Source organism: Rhinopithecus roxellana, chromosome 5 (assembly GCF_007565055.1).
Source record: "Rhinopithecus roxellana isolate Shanxi Qingling chromosome 5, ASM756505v1, whole genome shotgun sequence".
In the NCBI taxonomy this organism is placed as follows: Eukaryota; Metazoa; Chordata; class Mammalia; order Primates; family Cercopithecidae; genus Rhinopithecus; species Rhinopithecus roxellana.
The window spans coordinates 110,591,283-110,616,776 of record NC_044553.1 but is presented as its reverse complement, the minus strand read 5'-3'; the positions used below and the strand labels follow the sequence as shown (position 1 = coordinate 110,616,776).

The following is a 25,494-nucleotide window of genomic DNA, read 5'->3' as shown; positions in this document are numbered from 1 at the left end:
ATCTATCAGAGGACAGCTAAGCCTCCAACCTTGGAGGGGGACTCCTGGGTTTTGGTCCCAGTTCCCATCTGCTACGTCCAAGAATTGGCACCGAAATCTTCCCTGGGAACCAAGTGGGGGCTGTGGAAGGTAGCCAGGAAGAGCTGCCTGGTAATTCTGTCCATGAGAACAGCCTGACAGGGAGAGAGGAACCCTAAGGAGCAGCTGAGTGGAGCAGACTATTGGGTGCAATGGGAGGGGTTGGAAGTGGAAGGCTGTAGGGAACGGAGTGGTTAGGGACTCCAAGGGGGGCAGGGTCGCCAAAAAACCTGCCCAGGCGCCAGGGAGAGAAAGGGCTGACCTGTGTGCATTCGCTGTCACCAGTTACAAGAATACCAGGGCAATGAGACATTTCTCCCCTTTACAGTCATGGCCCCGTGCGCCACCCCACCCATGGAGACCCCAGAGGCAGCTGGCAGTGCAGTGTGGGTACCCCATGGCAAGGGAGGAAACCGACCCTGTTCTCTTTTCCCCATCAGAGGCTTCCAATAAAAGTCGGGGGACTGGGGAGCTTTACATTGAATGACAGAGTGAAATTGTGATACTAGGTTGGACTGGATTGGGTTACACCTGAAGATGACTAGGAAAGCTCCAGCATGGGCCCACAGGTGGGGACGCAAGACCTAGCAGCAGATCTGGAAGGTAGAAGAAAGAAAACTTTTTCTGCTTGCACCCTACCAAGTTCAAAAACCAGCTGGTAAAAGGCTTCCTATTCTTGCTGAAAATCTTTCTAATGGCTGACACGCTTTTGGGTTGATAGGTTCTTCCTTTTTAAAAAAAACCTTTTAAAAAGATTATCTTTTATTGGTGGGTGAAGAAATGGAACAGGGAGTGTCAATTCCCTGCCTGTCCTGTCATCTCAGAAGCCTCGGGAGTCAGGGCCGGCTGTTTTGGATGGCAGTTGTGGAGCCGCATGGTGCTGGGGTGCTCTCCTCCCTCATACCAGCAGTGACTTCTGCAGCTGGTGTGGCTGACACTGTGGGTTTGCTAGCACCTAGTTTCCTCTTGCTTGTCTTCTGTGGACTGAGAACCTGAGGTAGGAAGGGCTGAGCTCCATGGAGGCAGAGGGGGGTCTTTCAGGTTCCCCACTGGATCCTGGCACCCGGTGCCTACACACTGCCCTGCTCACAGACACACTGAGTGACAGGCTGGAGAAGCGCCTCGGTGAGGCCCTCGAGAGGACAAGGCCTTATGACTGCTGCTTCCTGAGGTGCCCCATGGAGGGGACCAGATCATTTGCTTGCAGATTCAATGACCCATTACCCAGCACCTTTAAAGAAGCCAGACACACTGGTCCCCTCTACTTCTTACAACAGTCCTCTGAGGCAGGAATTATCATCCCCATTGTATAGATATGGAAACTGAGGCACAGGGACGCTAAGTCAATGAGCAGCAACCAGACTCATTCCACTGCCCTACAGTTAGTACCCCGCAATGGGACTCCTCTCCACCATTACTGGTTGGCAAATTGAGGCAGGCAAAGGACCAAACACTCAGGTACAATTTGGATGGATGGATGGATGGATGGATGGATGGATGGATGGATGGATGGATGGGTAGATGGGTCAGTGGATGGGTGGATGGGTAGATGGGTGGGTGGATGAGTGGATGGGTGAATGGGTGGATGGGTGGATGGGTAGATGGGTGGGTGGGTGGATGGGTAGATGGGTGGGTGGATGAGTGGATGGGTAAATGGGTGGGTGGATGGATGGATGGACGGGTGGATGGATGGATGGGTGGATGGGTGGATGGATGGATGGACGGGTGGATGGATGGATGGGTGGATGGGTGGATGGATGGCCAGAGCCCTCAGTAAACAAGGCAGTTGCTTACCCAGAGTATTTGGGAGGAGGTGATAGGGAGGGAAGGAAGGTTCCAAGCCAAAGCTGTGGGGAACTGCTGAGGTTCCAGTCTCACCTGGAGATCTCTGTGAGGCCATCAGGAGCAGAGGGAGCACTAGTGACTGGCATTTCCCAGCCCATGCCAGGACTCATGGGAGCAGAGACAGGCAGGCCAACTCCAGGTCAATGCAAGGAAAGGCTTCCCAGGAGCCCGAGTGGCTGCAGGTATCGAAAGAGGGCGGGGTGCTTTGACAGGTGGAGAGCGCCCATCACTACAGTCTGTAAGCAGGTCTGGTTCCACAGAGAGGACTCAAGCCTCAGATGTGAAACTAGAGACTTACTGTCTAGGGGTTCCCTGACCCAAGTACTGCTGGGATCCATGGATAAGCAAATAAATAGGGGATGAGGATGACTTACAGCTGTCTGAGATGGCCCAGGGTAAGTGTTGAACAGAGAGGGCCAAGAAGGCAAAGACAGACAGTTTTTAGACAACAAATGTGCATTAATGTTGTCAGATGAGTAACTCTGTGTTCACCTGGGCTGACAGGACCTTGAGATTAGAAATGAGTTTCCAGAGTGCCACGGTTCTCCTCCGAGTCCCAGTCTGATAGCCTCTGCTGGGCCTTACAGAGTCCCTCACCTGAGCAGCCCAGCTGGCCGTCCCTGAAGATGCCTGGGCTGGGCTCCATTGTGCTGGGAGGCCCACAGGCCCATGGCTGACAGGGGCCCCATCAGAGCCCTTTGAGCTTCCAGGGACTCCCAGGGGTCCCACTGAGGGGACAACACAGGCACTGGACAAGGACACACTGCGCATGAGTGTGGCACCTGCCCTCAGCAATACTGACCACGAGGCAGCTGTCTGTCATGAAGATGAGGAAGGTGATGACAAGAGAGGTGACTCTCTCTAATGTTGTGGGGCATCTGGCTTTTGACCAAGGTCTGTCTGGCTTGAAAGTTTTGTTCTTTTAAATAGGCCTTTTCAATGACGAGGCAGGAAAGCGCCCCACTACCTCAGTTCCCTGCCTGCTTCCCCTCCTGCACTCTCATGGGGCCAGCCCAATTCCCACTTCTTTCTCCTGTGTCATGAAACCAAAACATGCAGAAAAGTGAGAAAGGGCTGGACATGATGGCTCACACCTGAAATCCCAGCACTTTGGGAGGCTGAGGGGGGTGGATCACTTGAGCCCAGGAGTTTGAGACCAGCCTGGTCAACATGGTGAAACCCTGTCTCTACTAAAAATACAAAATTAACTGGGCGTGGTGGCATGCGCCAGTAATCCCAGCTACTTGGAGGCTGAGGCAGGAGAATCGCCTGAACCTCGGAGGCAGAGGCTGCAACGAGCCGAGATTATGCCGTTGCACTCCAGCCTGGGTGACAGAGTAAGACCCTGTCTCAAAAGAAAAAGAAAAAAGAAAAGTGAGAGAGGAGGCAAGGAGCAAACACAAGATGGCCAGAGGTAGATGGAGACACACCCCTCAGGCTCAGCTACCTGGAAGTCCAGTGCTAGTGCTGTTCCTGTGCAAGCCTGCTTCAAGGTAACAGAGACAGGTGCAGGGAGATGGAGCAGGTGTCTGTAAAGGTGGCCTGAGGCCAGACTGAGGAGAGCCAAATCACGCACAGCAAGGGGCAGGACCTTCCCAGGAGGTCATAGGAACCAGGACCAGGTTCCAGATTCAGGGGAAGGGATTGAGTGGGTGGGGTGCCTGGTGGGGCTCTCATGCATGATCCCCTCCAGTCCTCAGGGAACCCTGTCAAGTCAGTACTGTGCTGTTACTGTCCCATCTTTCAGGCAGGTGAGGAACTGAGGATAACAGTGACTCGTCCAGGTCACACAGCTCTGTACAGTCCTTGCCAAGCTGATTTGGCAGTCGGGGGCTCACTAGGATCCAGCAGTGGATGAGGGAGGAGGCAGAGGCGGACGGTGAGGGCAAGTGAGGAAGGGAGGCCGTGGGCCCTTGGGAGTGACGGATGTAGGGGAGGATGGAGCTGAGCCACCCCAGACCCTGAGCCCTGGAGGAGGCACTGACCCTATTACCAGCCAGGAGGGGTCCAGCTGTCTTCACAGGAAGAGCAGGGCTCCTTGCTGCATGGGTTCCTGCCTGTGAGTGACCAGCCAGGGGTACCAGTGGTCCAGGCACTGTTGTTGCACACCCCCGTCCCCAGGCATTGCCCTCCCACACCACCTACACCTGCCAGGGATGTCCCAGGGGAGCACAGGCCCACAGCGAGTCCAGGCAGTGAGGTGTGACAGGGCTCAGGCACTGGGTTCTGGTTCTGGCCAGTTCCACACAGTCTGCACGAGTCACAAACCTCCTGGGCCCAGATTCCTCCTCGGTGAGATGGGGATGAGAGCATCATCCACTTCCAGGGGCTCTGAGGACTAAATGAACAACACCTGCAGGAGCCTCACGCAGGGCACTTGACACTCACTGGGCTCCTGGAAGGGCAGCCGAAAGGATTCATGCATGTTAACCGAGAGGAGCCCAGGGAAGGGGTGTTTACAAGAACTGGGTTTGATCCTAGCTGGGACACTTCTCTAGACTAGTGGCTCCCACTCTCTGGCCTCAATTTTTTCATCTGTAAATTGGGGAGAACATGTGGACTCCTAAGCCCTTATAGGGCTGATATGGGGTGTCCTGCTTTGTGGCTGTGAATTGCTGTAGGTGTGAGGGCTGGCAGGCTCCCTTGGGCTTGGGACTTGCTCAAGAGACAGAGATGGGCCCCTAGAGCTTCAAGGGAGCCCCACTCCTATGCCCATGCCCTTCCCTGAAGGCAGGGAGAGACCCCTGCAGCCTCTGGAGGCCCTTTAGCCCCCTCTGCCAGCCTCAGCAGGTTCAGGACCTTGGAGCTGAGCCCGAGGCCTCCTGCGCCTGGGGGCTAGTTGGACTCCGCACCTGCAGGGGACGGCATGCGGGGCTCCTTTTCCTTGCTTGGCCATTAACCTGCACGTCTCCACTCTCAATCCTCTAACGTTGGTTTACTACTACAATGTTCACAGACAAGGAACCAAGGCTCAGAGAGTTGTGGGGCTCCCCAGGGCCACCCATGAGTGTAGTAGGATCAAAGCGGGCCACTGGGCTCTAAGGTCAGAGTGAGAGACAAAGATGGTGCCTGCCAAGTAAAGGCTTCTGTGTTGGAGCCTAGGAGATTGCTCTACTCTGCCCAACACAGCCAGTGGACATGTTGCACAGAGCCACGTTGCGGAGAAACACGGCTCTAAGTAGAGTCAGATGCTCCCCCTACCCCAGGCCTGGGGAGCTGGGCTGTGTGAGGAGTCTGGTGCTCTCTGGGACCATTCATTATTTAACATTTTACTCTCAGCCTACACAGAGGTAGGACTCAAATCAAGACTGCTGGATGCAGTGGCTCACGCTTGTAATCCCAGCACTTTGGGAAACCGAGCCGGGTGGATTACCTGAGGTCAGGAGTTCGAGACCAGCCTGGCCAACATGATGAAACCCCATCTCTACTAAAAATACAAAAATTAGCTGGGTGTGGTGGCAGGTGCCTGTAATCCTAGCTACTTGGGAGGCTGAGGCAGGAGAATTGCTTGAGCCTAGGAGATAGAGGTTGCAGTGAGCCGACACAGTGCCATTGCACTCTAGCCTGGACAACGGAGCAGGACTTTGTCTCAAAAAACAAACAAAACAAAACAAAACAAAACAAAACAAAACAAAACAAAACAAAAAGACGGCCAGACCCTGAGTACAAGCTCCTTCCCTTGAGGACTGGGAGTTATCTGAGGCCTGGGATGAAATTTCTGCAGCCTGACACACAAGGCACGAGGTGGGTGGATCACGAGGTCAGGAGATTGAGACCATCCTGGCTAACGCAGTGAAACCCCGTCTCTACTAAAAATCCAAAAAATTAGCCAGGCATGGTGGCGGGCACCTGTAGTCCCAGCTACTCGGGAGGCTGAGGCAGGAGAATGGCATGAACCCGGGAGGTGGAGCTTGCAGTGAGCCGAGATTGTGCCCCTGTACTCTAGCCTGGGCAGCAACTGCCTAGGCTGGAGTGGAGTGGTGTGATTACAGCTCACTGCAACCTCGACCTCCTGGGCTCAAGTGATCCTCCCACTTCAGCCTCCCAAGTAGCTAGGACCACAGGTGTGCACCACCACGCCCCAGCTAATTTTTGTATTACTCGTAGAGATTGGGTTTTGCCATGTTGCCTAGGCTAGTCTTGAACTCCTGGGCTCAAGCAATCCACCTGCCTCAGCCTTCCAGAGTCCTGGAATTACAGGCATTAGCCACTGCACAGGGCCAGAAGTCCTGATTTTTATTTGTTTTTTTTTGTTTTTTTTTTTTTTTTTTTTTTTTTTTTTTTGAGATGGAGTCTCGCTCTGTCGCCCAGGCTGGAGTGCAGTGGCCGGTTCTCAGCTCACTGCAAGCTCCGCCTCCTGGGTTTACGCCATTCTTCTGCCTCAGCCTCCCGAGTAGCTGGGACTACATTAGCTGGGACTACAGGCGCCCGCCACCTCGCCCGGCTAGTTTTTTTTTTTTTTTTTTTTTTTGTATTTTTTAGTAGAGACGGGGTTTCACCGTGTTAGCCAGGAATGGTCTTGATCTCCTGACCTTGTGATCCGCCCGTCTCGGCCTCCCAAAGTGCTGGGATTACAGGCTTGAGCCACTGCGCCCGGCCGCAAGTCCTGATTTTTAAAGGCCTCTCAGGTCCAGGCAAGCTGAGGCTGGGACAGACATTAATTCCTTGCAGGGTCTTCTCTTGATCCACTGAGGAAGTTGGTGACCCAGCCTCCAGGCCGTCCCTCCAGACCCTCCTTGAAGAAGAGTGAGAGCTGGTGGGGCCTCAAGGAAGTCGAGATGTCATAGATGGACTTTCTTGGGGAGCTGGAAGGCAGAGCAATTGCAGGGAGGAGCCCACAACCCAGGGGCCCTCTAAAGCAAGTGTCTCCCTATGTGTGCCTAGGGTAGGAATATCATGAGGAGTCTGTCATGGACTCGTGGCCAGTCCAGGTTGGGCAAACTTAGGAGGGTCCAGGCCTCAGTCTCCTCACCTATAAAATGGGAACAACAAAAGCAGCTCTACTCAGGCCCCCGAAGAGCCAAAACAACCTTGAAAAAGAAGAATAAGGTTGGAGGACTCACGCTTCTTGATTTCAAAGCTTACTACAAAGCTACAGTAATTGAAGTAGTGTGGTACTGTCATAAGGACAGACATGTAACCAATAGAATGGAAATTGTGAGCTCAGAAATGAACCCTAACATATATGGTCATGTGATTTTTGACAGAGGTGCCAAGACCATTCAATGAGAAAAGGACAGACTTCAACAAATGGCGCTGGGAAAACTGGATATCCACATGCAAAAGAATGAAGCTGGACCCTTACTTTATACCATTTGCAAAAATGAACTCAAGATGAATTGAACACCTAAATGTAAGACCTAAAGCTACAAAATTTTAAAAGGAAAACATAGGGGAAAACTTCATGATATTTAACTTGGCAATTATTTCTCAGATATGATATTAAAATCATAGGCAACAAAACAAAGAGTAGACACATTGCATTCATCAAAATGAAAAACTTTTGTGCATCAAAAGACAATATCAAAAGAGTGAAAAGACACTCCAGAGTGTGAGAAAATATTTACAAATCATATATCTGATAAAGGATGAGTATCCAGAATATATAAATAACTCCTACAACTCAACAATAAAAAGACAACCAATTCAAAAGTGGGCAAAAGTCTTAAATAGACTTTCTCCAAAGGAGGTATACAAATGGCCAATGAACACATGAAAAGATGCTCAACATCATTAATTATTAGAGAAATACAAATCAAAACTGCGATGAGATACCACTTCATGCCTCCTAAGGTGGCTATGATTTAAAAAAAATAGAAATTAACAACAGTTGGCAAAGATATGAAGCAATTGGATCCCTTTTGCATTGTTGATGGGAATGTAAAACTGTTTGGCAGTTACTCAAAAAATTAAATAAAGGATTACCATACGATCCAGCAATTCCACTCCTAGGTATATATATAAAAGAATTGAAAGCAGGGTTTCAACAGGTACTTGTACACCAATGTTCATGGCAGCGTTATTCACAATAGCTCAAAGAAACAGCCCAGTGGCCATCAATGGATCAATGGATGTACAAAATAAAGTATATGTGTACAATGGAATAGCATTTTGTTATAAAGAGGAAGAAAATTCTGACACATGATATGACACAGATGAGCCTTGAAGACATTATGCTAACTGAAATAAGCCAGACACAAAAGGACAAATATTATCTGATTGTACTTATAGAAGATGACTAGAATAGGCAAATCCATAGAGCTAGAAAGTAGAATCGAGGTAGAACAAGGTATGAGGTGAAGGAGTGGGGAGTTATTGTTTGATGGGTAAAATTTCTGTTCAGGATGATGAAGCAGTTCAGGAAATAGTGAATGTTTCTTAATGCCTCTGAATCATATACTTAAAAATAGTTAAAATGGTCAATTTTATGTACGTATAATTACCACCCCCCCCAAAACTTTTAATCTCTGCTCACTCAGGTGAGTCAAATGAGATCATGAAAATGGTACAAACTAAATGTATGCCCATTGTCAGCAACGGTAATTTTTGTTTTGTTTTGTTTTAATATTGAGTGTTCGCTCTTGTTTCCCAGGCTGGAGTGCAGTGGCACAATCTTGGCTCACTGCAACCTCTGCCTCCCAGGTTCAAGCAATTCTCCTGCCTCTGCCTCTCGAGTAACTGGGATTACAGGCACGCACCACCACACCTGGCTACTTTTTTTGTATTTTTAGTAGAGACAGAGTTTCACCATGTTGGCCAGGCTGGTCTTGAATTCCTGACCTCAGGTGATCCGCCCACCTTGGCCTCCCAAAGTGCCGGGACTATAGGCATGAGCCACCACGCTCGGCCAGCAATGGTAACTAATTACCACAATTATCTATGTTGACGCCTGTCAACCTAAAGTTCTACATGGAGGCACTGGGGAACTTTGAAAAATACTGATGTCCAGGTCCTACTCCAAGAAATCGGGATGTAATTGACCTGAGGTGTGGCCTAGGTATTGGGATTTTTTAGAATGACAGTCCTACAGTCTGGCTCTCTGCTTCATTTCTTTTCTTTCTTTGTTTTTTCTTTTTTGAGACAGCCTTACTCTTTTGCCCAGGCTGGAGTGCAGTGGTATGATCATGCAGTCACTACAGTTTCCAACTCCTGGCCTCAAGTGACCCTTCCACTCTAGCTTCCCAAATACCTGAGACTACAGGTGTGCACCACCAGGTACGGCTAATTTTTGTACTTTTTTTTTCTTTTTTTTTTTTTTAGAGCAGTGGTTTCACCGTGTTGCCCAGACTGGTCTTGAACTCCTGGGTTCAAGTGGTCTTCCCGCCTCAGCCTCCCAAAGTGCTGAGATTACAGGCGTGAGTCACCCCGCCTGGCCGCTGTTCTATTTCTGACCTTGTCTCCAACTACTCTCAACCTTGGTCACTCTCTTTAGCCATGCAGGCATGCTCTTGCCTCACTCAGCCCATCACTTCCTCACTTCCTCCCCAGTGTGACTATTTCCCGTTCCTGTTTCCACAGCTGGGAAGCCCTGAGTTCCATCTGGCCACCGCATCCCCACACTGGCTGCTGGTCTCCAGGGCTCCAGCTGGCACTTCCTGTTGCCCAATGGTGGGTGGCCTGTCAACACAAGTGGGAGGAGCTGTCACTCTCCTGCCTGCTCCATCACCCATTGCTCAGTGTGCCAGGCCTCAGCAAACCACCACACCCTCCCATTAACTGCAAAGGGCTCTCTGACCCAGACCTGGGAAGGTGGCATCCAGGCCTAGCCCAGTCCAAAATTCCATCCTTGTGGCATCCCCCAGGCCCACATCCCTTCCATGAGGCTCAGTTTCCTCTCTGTAAAACAGTAATAAGAATACTGACCTCACAGGACTATTGCTGGAATTCAGTGAGATAACATAGATCATCTTGTTACTTGAAACCAAAGGAATGATTCTCTAATGGTGGAGTATAACATGCAATGCTGAACATCAGTGGAGGAGGCATTCTGGAAACAGCAAGATCTATGTATAAGGCTCACCCTATAGGTGCATATCCAATTATAAATCTGGGTCCCCTGGAACCTGTTCCCAGTCTGCTACCCCACTACGGTGAGCAGGAGGAGGTGGTCCCTTAGCGCTGCCCTGAGCCGCAGGAGGAGGTGGTCCCTTAGCACTGCCCTGAGCCACCCCATCCTCAAAGCCCTTATCTTAAGTGATGATGACCCTGACATCCTACAGATGAGGAAACTGAGGTTCAGAAAGGGAAAATGATTCTCCAAGGCCATCCAGCAAGTGTGGGTGAGGGCTGGGTGAGGCTTCAAAGAAGCCCGCTTCCTTCTTCTTTTTTTTTGAGACGGAGTTTCACTCTTGTTGCCCAGGCTAGAGTGCAATTGTGAAACCTCAGCTCACTACAATCTCCACCTCCTGGGTTCAAGCGATTCTCCTGCCTCAGCCTCCTGAGTAGCTGGGGTTACAGGCACGCGCCACCATGCCCCACTAATTTTTTGTATTTTTAGTAGAGACAGAGTTTCACCATGCTGGCCAGGCTGGTCTTGAATCCCTGACCTCAGGTGATCCACTCGCCTCGGCCTCCCAAGAAGCCATTTCCTTCTAAGCCTGGAGGATGGGTCATTACTGAGTCTGTGAGGGAGGAACCTTCCAGAGCCAACCCAAATGGGAATCCCGGTGTGGGCGGCCCAGGGCCCAGGGCATCATCCTCTCTAGCTGGAAGCAGAGGCAGTCTTGGTTTCCACCCAAAGTTCCCTCCATTGTGTGGTTTGCAGCGTCAGCCAGGCTCTGGGTGAGGAGGAAGGGCATCCCGCTCACAGCCTGCAGCCTCTGTTCTCTTTTGCACGAGAGGAAACAGCCACCACCAGAGAGGGTGCAGAGAGGCAGAAGAAAGTATCTCTACCACCACTTAGGACAGAGACCTTTCACAATCCAGCTCGTGCCTTCCCTTCCTACCAGTCACCTTGCATAATGCTCTGGCCCAGAAAACTGTCTTCCAAACCCCCTTCCACACCTTTGCCCATGCCGTGCCTCCCACCTTGAGTGCCGTTTTGTCCTCCTGACATCTCAAATCCTCACCCACCCTCCAAAGCCCAAAGCAAGGCCCTCCTTCTCCATCCCAGGGGCTGCCCTAGCTCTGTGTAGATGCCAGGAGCAGCCAGGAAAAGCACGTGGGTTCCTGGGGACTGGAGCACAAAGCAGGTCATCAAGAAACAGATCTTGTTTTTTATCAAGAATAAAATTGAATTAAGAACACCAAATCGACCCAGAATCCTGCAGCTAGCAAATCCTGGCAGTGACCATCTGCAGGTATCGCGAAAGCAGAGCAAGCAAGACCACAAACCTCTGCAATCTTCTAACACCTGAGCAGCCGGCCACGTCCTGTGGAACGGGCACAGATGAACCAAGTTCTTGGTCACCAGAGGCCCATGTACCACAAAGTATGCACAGAGTGTGTGGAAAGGGCGTGCTAGCAAACCACAAACTTGGCGTAGAAACACCCCTCAGTCTTGAAAGCAGGAATTGCTTAGTTTTCTTTTTAAATATTTTCTTTTTAATGACACAGGTACTCTGTATTGACTTGCAGAAAATTAGATGGGGGATGGAGAGAATCCTACTTCCAAACCCATAGACACCAGTGTTAACATGTAGGGAGCCGTCCTTTCATCCTACAGAAATTAAAATAGAAGCAAGAACAAACTCTCTAGAATTCAGGGGCAGAGGGCAATAGAGTTCGACAGACCTGGGTGGGAGTCCCTGCTCTACCTTGCACAGGTGACCCTGGTCTGGTCCTAATCCTGCCGTGCCTTAGGTCCCATCACAGAGTCAGGAAGACACTGAAGATGGGTTTGGGAGCGTGTGGACTGAATGGCACCATGCCTGGCACGGAACAGGCACTCAGCAAACAGGCAGCATTGCTGCTCCTCAGGGGATGAGGTAAGTAGCTGGGATTCAGGGAAAAATTCTTCATGGGACTTGAAATAAATGTCATCTTTTTCATTTTTAATTGTTTGATTTAATTTTTGAATAATTAATACATTCATATGGTTCAAAAATCAAACAGTATAAAAACATCAATCCTGAAAACATTCACAGACGCTCAGCCTCATCCCTCACCCTCTCTTTTCTCTCATTCTCCCAACAGGCAACCACTTTAATGAGCTCCCTGTGCATCCATCCACAGATTTTTGTTGTTAATACAACAAGCCTGTGCCAGTATAAATGCTTATTTCCCCACTTTTCACAACGAGTTGCCGACCAGACACACTGCTAGACTCTCTGCTTTTTACAGGGAACACCAGGTCTTAAAGAGCTTTCTCAATCAGGAAAGGGAGAGCCTCCGTCCTCACTCCTTCTGACAGATGCAGCCAGGCAGGTGCTGGGAAGGTACTTGGTGGCAGCAAAGGCAGGATGTCCAGGGCCTTCAAGGCCACAGCAGTTTGCTGGGCTGCAAGGCCTTCCACAAAGTCAGAGCAGGCTCTGGTTTCCAGCAGGGCCCCACCCACAGGCCCTGATCCTTCCAGGCCATTCTGGGGTCCCTCCTTTCTGTGTGAAAAAGCTCCTGCCCAACCAGAGGACTATGGGGGATCCCAAAGTGGTTGCTAGTGCCCATGGCTAAAGAACTGTCCCCACTCTTTCACCCAGAAATGCCTCCTTCCCTAGAAAAGAGCCATTAGCCTCCTCTGCCCAAAGAAATCATCCCCAAGTGAAAAACCTTTACAGTCAAAGATCTACCCATGGTGTTACTGTCCAGAATAATACATAATTGTCAGTAACCTAAATGTTCAGCAATGGGGGACTGGGCAAAAAAATCACAGCATAGTCACCAAATTCACAAGCTAGAGAACTGTGTGGCCATGAACATCGGTGTCGCCAAAAATGAGGAACCCATGTCCACACCCACAAGTGTTCCTGATGGAGTGAGTTACGCTAAAAAAAGAAGAGGGTGGCAAAGTGTGAACACTAGCGCTACTGAACCATACACCAAAAAAATGGGTAAGCTGGTACATTTTATGTTATGTGTATTTCACTACAATTTAAAATAAAATTTAGAATACTAGAAAAAAAAGGAGGGAGGGTCGTGCATAGTGGCTCACTCCTGTAATCCCAGCACTCTGGAAGCCAAGGCAGGAGGATTGCTTGAGCCCAAGAGTTTGAGACTAGCCTAGGCAACATAGGGAGACCTCATCTCTGCAAAAATAAAAAATTTTTAAAAGAGAGGGAAAATACGAAATTGTGTACACAATATGCTTGCACCTATGTAAGGCAATCTCACCCAAACACAGCAATATATTAGCAGTTGTGTGATTAGACTAAAGGTACTTTTTCTTTTCCTATTTTTCTCCATTTCCCCACTTTCCTTTTAGGATTTTATATTAGTCGATTTTGTTTCTTTAGACAGTGTGTGTGTGTGTGTATATATACACACACACTTTGCAGAATATAACAAAAGTGAAATGAAGTGCTGGGCACTGTGGCTTATGCCTGTAATCCCAGCACTTTGGGAGGCCGAGGCGGGTGGATCATCTGAGGTCAGGAGTTCGAGACCAGCCAGGCCAACATGGTGAAACCCCACCTCTACTAAAAATACAAAAATTAACCGGATGTGGCGGCGCATGCCTGTAATCTCAGCTACTCGGGAGGCTGAGACAGGAGAATTGCTTGAACCCAGGAGGTGGAGGTTGCAGTGAGCCGAGATTGTGCCACTGCACTCCAGCCTGGGCGACAGAGTAAGATTCTGTCTCCAAAAAAAGTGAAATGAAGTAAAAAATGGGTTCAGGAAGGGAAATGGACCATGGAGACATTCACTGTCCATTCATTTATTCTATGAACACATCCTCAGCTGGTACCCCACTCATCAGCCCTGTGCAGAGGATATAGACAGACATTTCTTGCAATAGTTCGGCCACCTCCTGGGAGTGGAGCAGTGACAAACTAGGGGCAGGGGGAGGACCCTTCCTTCTCCGGGTTTCCCAGCTCCTTAGACTCAGTGCTAGGCCAGACAACATGAGGTCTAACGCCCTTTCGGCTCGGACAGCTGGGATTTGCAGACTCAACCTTGTCTCACTGACAGGTCCCACTCTGAGGCTCATTTATAAACTTCCTGCCAAGGGATGATACTCTTTATCATCTGCATGTATCACAGAAATCACATTATCCCTTCCCTCCTCTGTGGCTGGTCTGCCCTGCCTCACTCCTACAGCAGCGTGCATCTGAACACTCGGCTGCAGCTAAAATCAGGCTATAAATAAATACTGTGTGGCCACACTGATAAAATTACAAAAACAGGCCGACCGAGGGACAGGACTGTGTCTGCTCCCACTCTGAGTGTCCCCACTACTTCTGTACCATTACAGCTGCTTTTCAGACTGTTTCTGCCTCCTTCCTTGCAATCAGGCTGCTAGCTGCCCTGCCTGTGAAATGTCCTCTCATAGTCCAGGTCCACCAGCATTTATCCATCACCAACTGTGTATCAGGTACTGTGCAGACTGCCACCAATTGCTACATCTACAGGCTAAAAGACCCCATGCCAAGTTCGTTAAAATTGTGGGTGAAATTAGAGTTCACAGGACCTGAGTAAAAGCTAGGGGACGTCTCCTAGGAGTGTAGTATATGAGCTTTAAGGAAAGCTCTTAGGGAAATCATCTTTGGCTCCTGAGAAACCACTTTTGCTTCCTCCCTTACTGTGAGCTAAAGCCAGAAACAGCAGGGCTAGCTCCCCTCTTCTGCCCCGTGTTCTGTATGGGTGAGGTGATATGGGTGATAACTGAAGGGCTGTGATATCAAACATGATCTTTCTAGTTTAGCCAAAGTAGGGTCCCTGCACTCTGTCAGCTCTGTCACCCAGACCAGAGTGCAGTGGCGCAATCTCGGCTCACTGCAAACTCCACCTCCTGGGTTCAAGCCATTCTCTTGCCTCAGCCTCCCAAGTAGCTGGGATTACAGGAGCATGCCACCACGCCTGGCTAATTTTTATATTTTTAGTAGACTCAGGGTTTCATCATGTTGGCCATGTTGGTCTTGAACTCCTGACTTCAAGTGATCCATCTGCCTTGGCCTCCCAGGGTGCTGGGATTACAGGCGTGAACCACTGCACCCGGCCTAAAAATCAGTCATTTCTAAACAGTGTGCTGGCAGGCTGAATCAGGGTTTAATGACAGTGCCTTGGGCTGGGGTGGGGGAAGGCCCAAACAAGGGCCAAGCTGGCTGGGCTGTTCCTAACATAACACCTGCGGTCAGAGTAGTGTGCCTTTTCTGTTTTACAGATTTGTCTACAAATGAAGCTTCAAAATATTGTTCTAGCCACCTTGTCTGATCTTCTTAACCCTCTGGGAGATAAGAGGATTTCCTCTTACCCCGAAGCCAAAAGATCCATGATATGAAAGATAGAGGGATCCTGCGACAACACAGGTGCTGGAGCCAGCCTGCCAGGGTTTAATCCCAGCAGTGTGACCTTGCGCAAGTCTCTTAATGTCTCTGTGCCTCAATTTCCTCATCTGAATAAGAGAGATAACAGTAGCATCTGTTTGAAGGATTGAATGAGTGAATATGCATTCATCTTGAGAAGAGCGCCTGGCACATCTTTCGTCCTCAGCAAATGTTAGTTGTTATGCACTGGGATGGGCTGAGCATCAGGAACAGGTATTAGAATCCAGAGCCCTGGGGCAGGTGATGCCTTGATGCGTACAGTGACCTTTCGGGGCGTTGGCCCAGACTCAGTGTGAAAGGTTCCCACTGGCTACTTCTCTCCCCTTCCTGCTCTGGCCTTCCCTAGGGAAACTATATGCCCACCCCAGACCCAGGGAGCCAGCCACAGAGGAGAGCAGGCACTTGGAGGCCAGGAAGCCCAGAGGTGTGATGAGCTCAGAGTGTGGGCAGGATGCTGCTCAGGAAGCTCCACAGGGGCTGGCTGCTTGCTTCTGCTGCTGCTGCCATACCCTGATCCCTTATACGCCACCCCTACCTGTGCCCAGATCCTACCATAGGGGCTGCTCCTTGCCCAGCTCTGCACTAGGCTCTGAGCCTGGACAGAGGTCTCAGTGATAAGATAGTCAAGGGGTCCTGGCCTGCCCTGGGCTACAGAGTGGACTGGGTTTCCAGGCCCTACCTCTTCCCCCAACTTTGCACACCAAGGCAGGGCAGCAAGGTGGTGACTCACATCCCCCACCCCCCAGGGCTCCAGCTGCCAGCCTGGGCCCTGAGCATCCTGGTGCCTGGTCCTCCAGATGGGCTGAGGCAGCTCTGCCTCCATTTGATTCTCTGGACTGCGCCCACCCTGTCTTTGTAGAGATGGGGAAACTGAGGCCCAGAAAGGCACAAGGTGCCCTCCCCATGTGGGGTCCTTTGCCTACTGTGCAGTCAGTGCAGAGGAAGCAGAACACTCACACGCTGGCCACAGGCCCCAAGTGGAGCTGGCCGGAAGGGAAGGAAGGCCTGGCTCCGTGGCTCTCATCCTCCTGGCTGCAGCCCCAGGAAAGGGCCCGGGGAGGACAGGGCAGTTGGCTGGGGCTCAGCGGCCAGCGAGTCCTCTTCGGGGTTGGAGGCAGCACCCCAGGACAGCCGTATTCCCCAGCTCCAACCAGAGAGGTCTCAGCTTTTCCCCAGAGCCCTGGGCATAGCTGGAGCTGAGGGGCAGAGGGGGAGTTGAAGGACAGCTGGAAAAATGTTGAGATGATCCAGGGGTCCAAGCTGGGCTGCAGGCTATGTGGCCCGGGCCAAGTCACTTTACCTCTACCACTGGCTGGGTGCCCTTGTTTCATGGGGGAAATGACTTGATTTAAGCCTGTGTTGAATTTAAGAAAGTAAGCAAGCAATTGCCCGCCTGGCTGCCTCCTTGAAGGATCCCTAAGGACTGCAAGGGACAAGGGGCTGGGTGAAAGAAAGAGAATTACCATTTGGAGTGAGGCAAGGGGCTGGAGTCTTTAGTGCATTGGATCCCCTTGCTGATCCAATGCTTTAGTTGGTGTGTTGATTTCTATTTATCACCATTATATAGATGGAGAGACTGAGGCTCAGAGACAGAAATGACTTGCCCAGCCTGTAACAGAGCCAAGACCTGAACCCAAGTTTGTCTGGTCTCTAAATCTGTGACCCCTCCTTTGCTGCCCCACACATCCTCCTCAAGCCGCCACCCATGTGTTGCCCTCTTCTGAGGAGCTCCTGCTGTGGGGAGAGGTCTCCCAGAGGAGAAAACAGCTGGGGCAGCAGAAAGGAGGACCCTCATTCACGGAGTCCACTTGCCTTCCAGTCCAGAAGGGTGGGACCTCCATGACGATTAAGACCAAGAATCAACCACTATTTTATGAGAAAGCTCCCCTCTCGGAGCCGCAGCCCATCACCTGCATGGAGATTTCAGCCTAACTCTGCCCGCTCCACTTGTTCAGTGCCCCCAACCATCCTCACTCACCCAAAATGCATCTTTGAACTGCAGCTGGGGCATCATCCTCAGGCGTCTGCCGCGGCAAAGCTTGCTTTCCTGCCACAGGCTGGCCTGATGGAGGGCCAGGCGCCAGCAGCACCGTCCCAGTCCTGGCAGGGCTGGCCCAGGCCCCCCTTCCCGGCCGGCGCCGTCTGCAGCACTCAGAAGGCAGCCATGAGCCAGAGAGGAGCTGCCGAGGGGAGGAAAAGGCTCAACCTGTTTTGTTTGGGGCTAGAATCGGCAGCAAAATGAGGAAGGAGTGGAGCTCAGTGATGGGAGGGCGGGCCCTGGTGTCCAGCCCAGCCCCTCGCCGACCCTGTGGTGATGGAGGACACAGTCTGGGACCCAGAGCAGGGAACAGGGATGCCAGCCCTGTGTGGGAGGCAGTGGCCAGTGGAAGAGGCAGGCTGGAGTTCGGGCCAGGCAGGCAGGCAGCCCGAGGCCTGCGCAGGAAGGTTTGTGCAACCTCCCCCCGGGCAGGCGCGGGGCCCTCGCCCACAGGAAGTGGAGTTGCTGTGCTCCCCTGTGCAGCCCCGCCTGCCACCTGCCATCCTGCTCTTGCCTCTGCTTGCCCCTCCCGAGGCGCGGGCTCACTATTCCAGAGGTCATAGGCTAAGGGAGCTTGAGGCCCACCGACAATGTGGCCAGGAGGGGCCCAGGAACCCCAGGTGTGTCACTGGCCAGCCAGCCCAGCGCCCTTCCAGGCTGGGCCCAGAGATGCCAGACTCTCTATCCCACACAAGCAAGCCATTCTGGAGGGGCTTACCCAGGCCTAGGGCATCTGTCATGCATCAAACCCTGGCTGCTCCGGGACCTGAACCAGGTCCTGCCCTCAAGGGGCCCACAATCTGGGGGCAGACACAGCTGTGCTCTGGGGGGCAGTGAGCACACAGAGGTGAGGTGAGCAGGCAGCAAGATGAGGGAGAACAGCCTGAGGCCCCTGCACTGCCCCCCACCCCCCACCACCGCCACTGCCGCAAGTCTCCTGATTAGACACTGTTTGGGGCAGAAAATCTCCCTCTGAAGATGGAGACTTCCGGCTCAGTGAATGGGAATGGACGGAGAGAGAAACAGGATTATCAAGGTACAGAGTAGGGTGTTTGGAAACCCAGCCTGAGGCCCAGTTTTTGTTTCATTTTGACCCTGCCCTTCAAGGGCTCCAACTCGCTGAACCTCAGCTTCCTCATCTGCCACACCCAGTCTTTGGAAAGGAGACGGTGTCAAGAATATTTCTGGAATTTCCAGTTTGGTGGGCAGGTGCTGGGGGCACTGTGTGGTACTACCTGAGGAAGAGCCCTGGACTAGAGCCCCTGCCCCAGCCCTGAGGAGCCAGGCCCTGCCCCCTCAGCAGAAGATGCAGCAGGAAGTCCTAAGCCCAAGGCAGGCTGGCAAAATGGGATGAGTCAGGGATTGTCCACAAATCACCACCCTCACTGATGTCTGCCTTACAGCTGACGGGGTGGTAAGATAGATGAGAGTTGCTGCAGATGAAATAGCTGAGCTCCCAAGTGCCCATTATGCATGCCCAGGGTTTAGAGAGAGGTACACACCCAGGTTCTGAAATAGCCACCCAAGAGCAAACACTTTGGGGAGAATTGCAGAGCAATGGGACTGCCCCCAGAAGGCCCTTACCTCCAGAAACCTTGGACTTGAGCTAAACTTTAATCTGTAAGGCACCCCAGTCAGGTTTTTTGTTACTTGCAGCTGAAGACAACTAATAGTGTAAAAATCCCCTTGAACTTCGTAGGCCATAGAGTGAGGCAGGCTGCACCTCCCCTCACAATGGCACCACTACCTCTGATAGCACTGGCTCAGCCTCCCTGAGCTCAGTTTCTCCATCTATCAGATGGGATGATGCCTCTAGGTCTGGAGCAGTCTAGAGACCCTCTGTTAACAGAAGTCTCCTGCCCTCTTATTGGCAGAAAATTTCACAGCTGGGCTCCCTGCCCTGCCTCTCTAGGTATCCTTCCCATCACCTCCCAGAGACTTCCGCTCCGGCCAGGCCTCTGCCCTCTCCCCAGAGGCACCTTTCCCACTCCCACCTGCTCTGTTCCCAGCCTCCCTTCTGGCAAGCTTCCCTTGATCTTCCTTACCTTGGCAAATCCTCCCACCCCTCAAAGCCAACCTCAAGGCTCCCACACATGAGGCCTTCGTTTCCCAACTGCACTTGTCCAGCCAGGGCAGCCCCGGATGGAGGGCCATGCTGGTGATGGGCTGGAGCAACTGGGGAAGGAAGTAATGGGAGGAACCCCTGGAGAGAATCTGCAGTTCTCTGCTAAAGAAGTCTTCCTCCTCCCCTCCCTTCCACCCTTACCTATTGCAGCTCCCCGGGCTGGGCGACCAGACAGCCAATTCGGCTTTGGAGTACTTACCCAGCACTGGGTACATCATTCCGCTTTTCACATGGGCCGCCTCACTTACACTGTCATTATCCCCACTTTACAGATGAGCAAACCAGTGATTAAAGAGTGTAAGTAATGCACCCAAGTAACAGGCAATACGCGGAGGGCTGGGCTTTGGTCCGAGATGTGTCGGAAGTCAAAGCACATGCTCTTAACTTCCACAGTTGTCTTTTACCAACAGCCCTCTATTCAAAATGGGTTTCATTGTTCCTTTCTCCAGTTCTACCTCGAGACCCTCTCACCCAAGTCGATAGATGGAAAAACAGTCTAGGGAAGCCACCGGGGCTGATGGTGCTATTGGGATGAGAGGCTGCCCATTTGCAAGGCCAACCATGGGGAAGTATGAGCACGTGACCCACTTTGGGCCTTTGGCACATGCTATTGTGCAGTCACTGTCTTGTTTGCATCAGTTGAGGATGCTTTTGGCTGCAAAGAACATAAACCAGAGGGTCTGACACAGAGGATGTGTGCTGTCACCTACACAAGGGGGCTGGAGGCAGGGCAGCCTCCAGCTGTGGTACATGAGGGCTTCAGCTCAGTCTCTCTGAGTTTCTCCTGCATCTATGATCTTCCTCCTTGGGCTGGAGGCCAAGGAGCTGCAGCAGCTCTAGTCTACAACCCCAGACACAGCCACAAGCAGAGAAAGAAAAGGACACCTGCCCATGTGTCTCATTTTCTCCAAAACCCCTGCACTCTCCCTTCTGCCCAGCTCCCCAGAAGACCTTCCCCTGTGTCTCCTTGGCCCAAAGTGGGTCATGTGCTCATCATTCCCCACGGTTGGCCTTGCCAATGGGCAGCCATGGATTCTGAAAGCCAACCACATGACCACCACAACCTTCTCCTCAGCCCAGGCACACAAGCACCGCTGAGCACCAACTCCCTCAGGGTCCTGCTGGGACTGGGGCCTCAAGGGGAGGCCAACTTGGTTTTTGCTCTGAGGGGCCCAGAGACTGACAGACAGGTTCCAGGAAGTTCTTTCTCCATGAGAAGTGGCTCAGAGCAGGTGAGACCAGAAGAAGATATTGTGATACTTAGACAGGAATGAGGTCTGGTTGGGGCAGGTGGGGTGGGGCTTGGGTGGATTGGTGGGATGTCAGGGAGGTGGAGGAGCAAGACTGAGACACATCTGAGTGCCCCTCAGAAAAGAGTACTGTCCTAGGGGGCCCCTATTCCCAGCAGCCCCACCCACACCCACACCCAGGCCCCTGGGGAGAGGAATACAGTCCTGAAAATCACCGCTTTTTAGTGACTGTTCCAGCTGCTTCAAAACAATTTGCCTTGAGGTCTGTGCAGTTGTGCCTCAAGCCAGGCTGTGGGGGCATCCCCCTCCCAGGCAGAGCCCCTGCCTGTTTTGCATGGTATTTGAACACATCTGCTTGAAGAATTCAAGAAGCAGTAGCTCCAAGGATTAAGAATAAAATGCAAAATCAGGTTTTATAATATTTATTGTCACAGCCCCCACCACCGACTGGCAGGACTCAGCTCCTGAAGACACTTCATCGATCCCTCTGAGCCACATAAACAATAAAACCAGTAACACCAGCTGCCACAGAAGGAGGATCAATATTTACAGGACCTCCACCAGTTTCACAGGCTTGATCTCACTGATTGCTCACTGCCTGGACAGCTACATAATTTACGGGGCCAGTGGAAAATAAAAATGTGAGACCTCTTACTCAAAAAGCAGGGACAAAATTGTGGTTAAAGGTACTAATATATAAAACTTATTTCTTTACTGCAGTCTCTCAACCTGGAATGGTGTTTTTGATTTGTTATTTAACATTACACTCCCTTGGGCATGGGAATATCTGTGGGACAACCTGCCCCGCCCCACCCTCTGACTTGACTCAGTTCTGTTTGAAATTTACCAGTTGCTTGGAGTTCTCCTGCTGTCACCACACTGACGTGTGTTCTGCATTCCCCAGTGGGGGTTGAGGAAGTCAAGCCAGGCATTGCCATTTCCCATGGACCTGCCTCACCAACCCACAGTGGACAGGCAGTTCCCAGGGGTGTTGCAAAGTCCAGGCCGGGATGCACTAGGGCCCTGAGTCAGAAGTGAGTGAGAGGCTCAGCCTCCTGAGTCACCTGTTGAATTTGCCATGGTGTTGCCAGCCTGGGGCAGGGGCCACACTGCCATGGCCAATCCTCAGATGCTACCTGGTATGCCCTTCACCCTGACTGTCACCATGCCTGCACTCAGGTCTCTGCTGGGGGCAGAGGGTGGCAGTGATTGCTAGGCAGAAGTGGAGAAGGAGACTGAGAACCAGTCCAGGGGAGGCAGTTGGAAGCAGGACCACAGAAGCCAAAGCTCCAAGTCCTTGATATATGCTTCATTGTCCCACCAGACTGTACTTAAGAAAAGCAAATTCAAAAATAATGTGATTAAGAATTCCAAGATGGCAATCTCAGAGCATTAGACCCCAAGTGCAATTTCTTTACACAAGTTGCACGTCTATGAAACCAACCCTGCTCATTCCTGTCTGCTCTCCACACAGCAGAGTGACATTTTCAGATCCACATTTGTTCATGTCAGCGTCCCACTGTCACCTTGCCATGATTTTCCATTACTCTCAGGACAATGGCCATTGCCCTTACATGGCCTACAGACCCTGCATAATTTGGTCCCAGCCTACTCTTCAAAACTTCAACTGACACTATGCTTCCGTCAATTTCTGGTACTGCTTCCCGGACCTTCTTTCAATTCCTCCATTCTGCCTCATTCTCTTCTACCCCGGGTTCTTCGCACATGATCTCCCTGCCTGGAAGCTTCTTCCTGTTCCATCCTAGATCCTGCCTTGGCTCAGCTAACTACTCCTTATCCCTTGGCCCTCTTATCAAATGTCACCTCTTCAGGAAAGCCTTCCCTGACCAATAAATGGATGGATGAATGGACAAAATGCAGGCAAGATGGAAGGCAAATAAACATCTTTTTTCTTTTTCTTTTTTTTTCAGACAGAGTCTCGCTCTGTTGCCCAGGCTGGAATGCAGTGACGCAATCTTGGCTCACTACAGACTCCGCCTCCCAGGTTCAGGCAATTCTCCTGGCCTCAGCCTCCAGAGTAGCTGGGATTACAGGCATGCACCATCATGCTTGGCTAATTTTTATATTTTTAGTAGAGACAGAGTTTCACCATGTTGGCCAAGCTGGTCTCAAACTCCTGGCCTCAAGTGATCTGCCCGCCTTGGCCTCCCAAAGTGCTGGGATTACAGGCATGAGCCACTGCACCTGGCCAAATAAACACCATTTTGAAGGAAGTTCAGCCAAGTTCCCAGGAGCTGGAAGAGAAGACGTTGTCAGGGAATAGCCCTCAGAGGTGAGGCTGACACCAAGCTGGAGGGCAGGACTGCACTCTGAGAGTCCTAAGATTCTAATTTGTTATCCAGGAAGAATCTAAAGTGAGAGCTTCGAGCCTTCTGAAGAAGGGCAGGGGCTGGAAAGAAGAGGGAGAGAAGGAGGGTCTGAAAGCTCTTTGGTGACATTTGAAGAGCCAGGAGGCTGTTGCCATGAATTTCATTTGGAGACAGCATTGCCGCTGGTCCAAGGAGTAGGCAAGTGATGCATGCTTCTCCCTTCTGCAGGGGAGCATCTGTCCTGCAGGAGTAATCCTCAACCTGCCATCAGCTTATGGCCAGAAGGGCATTCGTGAGTCAGCCATTCAGACCTCAGTGGGCGCACTGTCATGACGCTGCCCATGGCTGTAGGGTTGTCCACCCATCCTGTGGGTGAACTGGGATGTTCCAGCACCTGGCCATGATGGTTCACTGTTGCTGGGGGAAATACCCGCAGGGTCTCTCCAGGTGGCCAGAGGCACATGCCCACTGTCCTGGAGCACCCTCTGTCCACCCCACCTACCCTGTCCCAGAATGGAACAAGCTCCACTGAAGCATACCCACCAGCATCGACTGAGCCTTCCTGTCTGGGAACATGGAAATGAACAAGCTCAGCCCCTGACAGTGTGGTGAGGGAGGTAGCCTAGGAAGGGAAAATGTGCTGAGCGCAGACAACAGAGAGAGGCTGTTGAGGAGCCTGGCCTGGGAAGTCCTCCCAAAGGAGCGGAGCTGGGTCTTGATTAATGGGAAAGAGCTCACCTGTGAGGCAGGAAGGGCGTTCAAGAATAACGCTAATAGCCTACTAGGGCTGTGCTGCACCAGGCTCTGTTATAAGCACTTCACCTGCCTTACGTATCACTTAATCCTCCCAACAACAATGTGAGGCATTATGGCCCCATTCAACAGACAAGGAACCTGAGGCTCAGACAGGTCAGTTAACTTTTCGGAGTCCCATCACTAACAAGGGTCTTTCCTCCCCAGAGTGTGGAGCTGGCAGTGAGGTGCCAGGGCCTGAGGCAGAACAGGGATGAGGAAGAAGGGAAAAGCAAGTCCCCGCTGAGAAGGAAGTGCAGAGCCCATGCGGGATGGGGATGTGGCGCGCTCAGATGGAGGCTCCCCTCCTCTGACTCCAGGAAACATCCTTGCCCCAGAGTCCTCCACTGGGGCTAAGGGTGTGACCTTTGGCCTTCAGGATATGATATAGTTTCTGTTTTTCAGTTTGCCCCCAGGGACAGCAGTTGCAAAAAATAAGGCTTCTTCCCACTCGCACAGCTCTTCTGAATTGATGAGGAGCTTTCAGGTTTGCTAATTTGCAGCCACAAGAGTGTGACTCTGAGTTTCCAAGCATTATCAGTTGTCAGAAGCTGAGTGCTGGTCAGGATTCTTGAAAGACAGCAAAGAGGTGCAAAGTGGCCCTTCGGGAAGTGGCCCAGGAACTGGTGGGCATGGGGAAGGGGCCTCAGTGAGTCCCAGGAATCCACTGCCACCTGCTCACCGGTCAGAGGGTGGAGGCCTGCAGTGATGGAAGAGCCAGCAGGGACCATCTGGAGGTGCTCAAACAGCACAAAACATGCCTACCAGAAGTGGGACTTTGTTTAAAAAAAAAAAAAAAGCAAAGGCCAAGTCCCAACCTTGGCCTACTGACTGGGTGGGGCCAGGGAGTCTGCATAGATTTTAAGTTTCGTGAGTCAGTCACACACCTTGGAGCAGAACTCCTTCTATTGCCTTACTTTGTCATTTTACAATAGGGAAACTGAGGCCCAATAAGTGGGGGTGGCAGGGCCCAGAGGGGGACCAGTAGAATGATCTCACTGACAGGGAAGGAAAGACATAACCATCTCCCACTCCCTACCCCCTTTTCTAGCCTGTTTCGTTTTGTTTCCATTATGGCAGCTCTCTCTCAAAACAGCTTCAAAAATGTGTTTCTAGCATCTTCTCCCCTATTGGGTTGGTTTTAATTCAGGTGGGAAAAGACTTGTTCACAGTAAGGCAAAGCTTGATTTCAGTCCAACTGGTGTTTAATTATCCCTGAAAACCTAGGAATCAGAGGCAGGAGACCCCAACTTTAGTCTTGGCTGGGCCAGAAAATCCACAGGCAGAGACACGTGATAGGCCTGTGTGCAGGCAAAGGGAGCAGCATGTGCCCAGGCTCCAAGCAGGGAAGCCCCAGCCTGTCCAAGGAGTGGAACTTGGGGTGGGGGGGCGGGGGTGGATGACCCCTGGACTCAGAGTTGGAAGAGCTCCAGCCTCACCTCACTGAGACTCAGTTACCTCATCTGGAAAACAGAAATGATAAGCCTACATATTTAAGCAGGTTACTTGTTTAAAGCTTAAACCAGATTCTAGCCGGGCCTGGTAGCTCACGCTTGTAATCCCGGCACTTTGGGAGGCCGATGTGGGTGAATTGCTTTAGCTCAGGAGTTCGAGACCA

General features: G+C 51.5%; 1 protein-coding gene across 2 annotated transcripts in view; it reads right to left on the bottom strand.

The window, feature by feature from the left end:
- The window catches only part of PSTPIP1 (proline-serine-threonine phosphatase interacting protein 1), a 41,447-nt gene extending 23,616 nt beyond the window's left edge, over window positions 1-17,831 (bottom strand). For both annotated transcript variants that reach the window (XM_010373276.2, XM_010373275.2), the window contains exon 1: window positions 17,320-17,831. In XM_010373276.2, coding sequence (XP_010371578.1) covers window positions 17,320-17,355 — 36 coding nt within the window. In that variant the 5' untranslated portion in view covers window positions 17,356-17,831. The remainder of the gene's footprint in view (window positions 1-17,319) is intronic.
- Window positions 17,832-25,494: the final 7,663 nt, after the last annotated feature.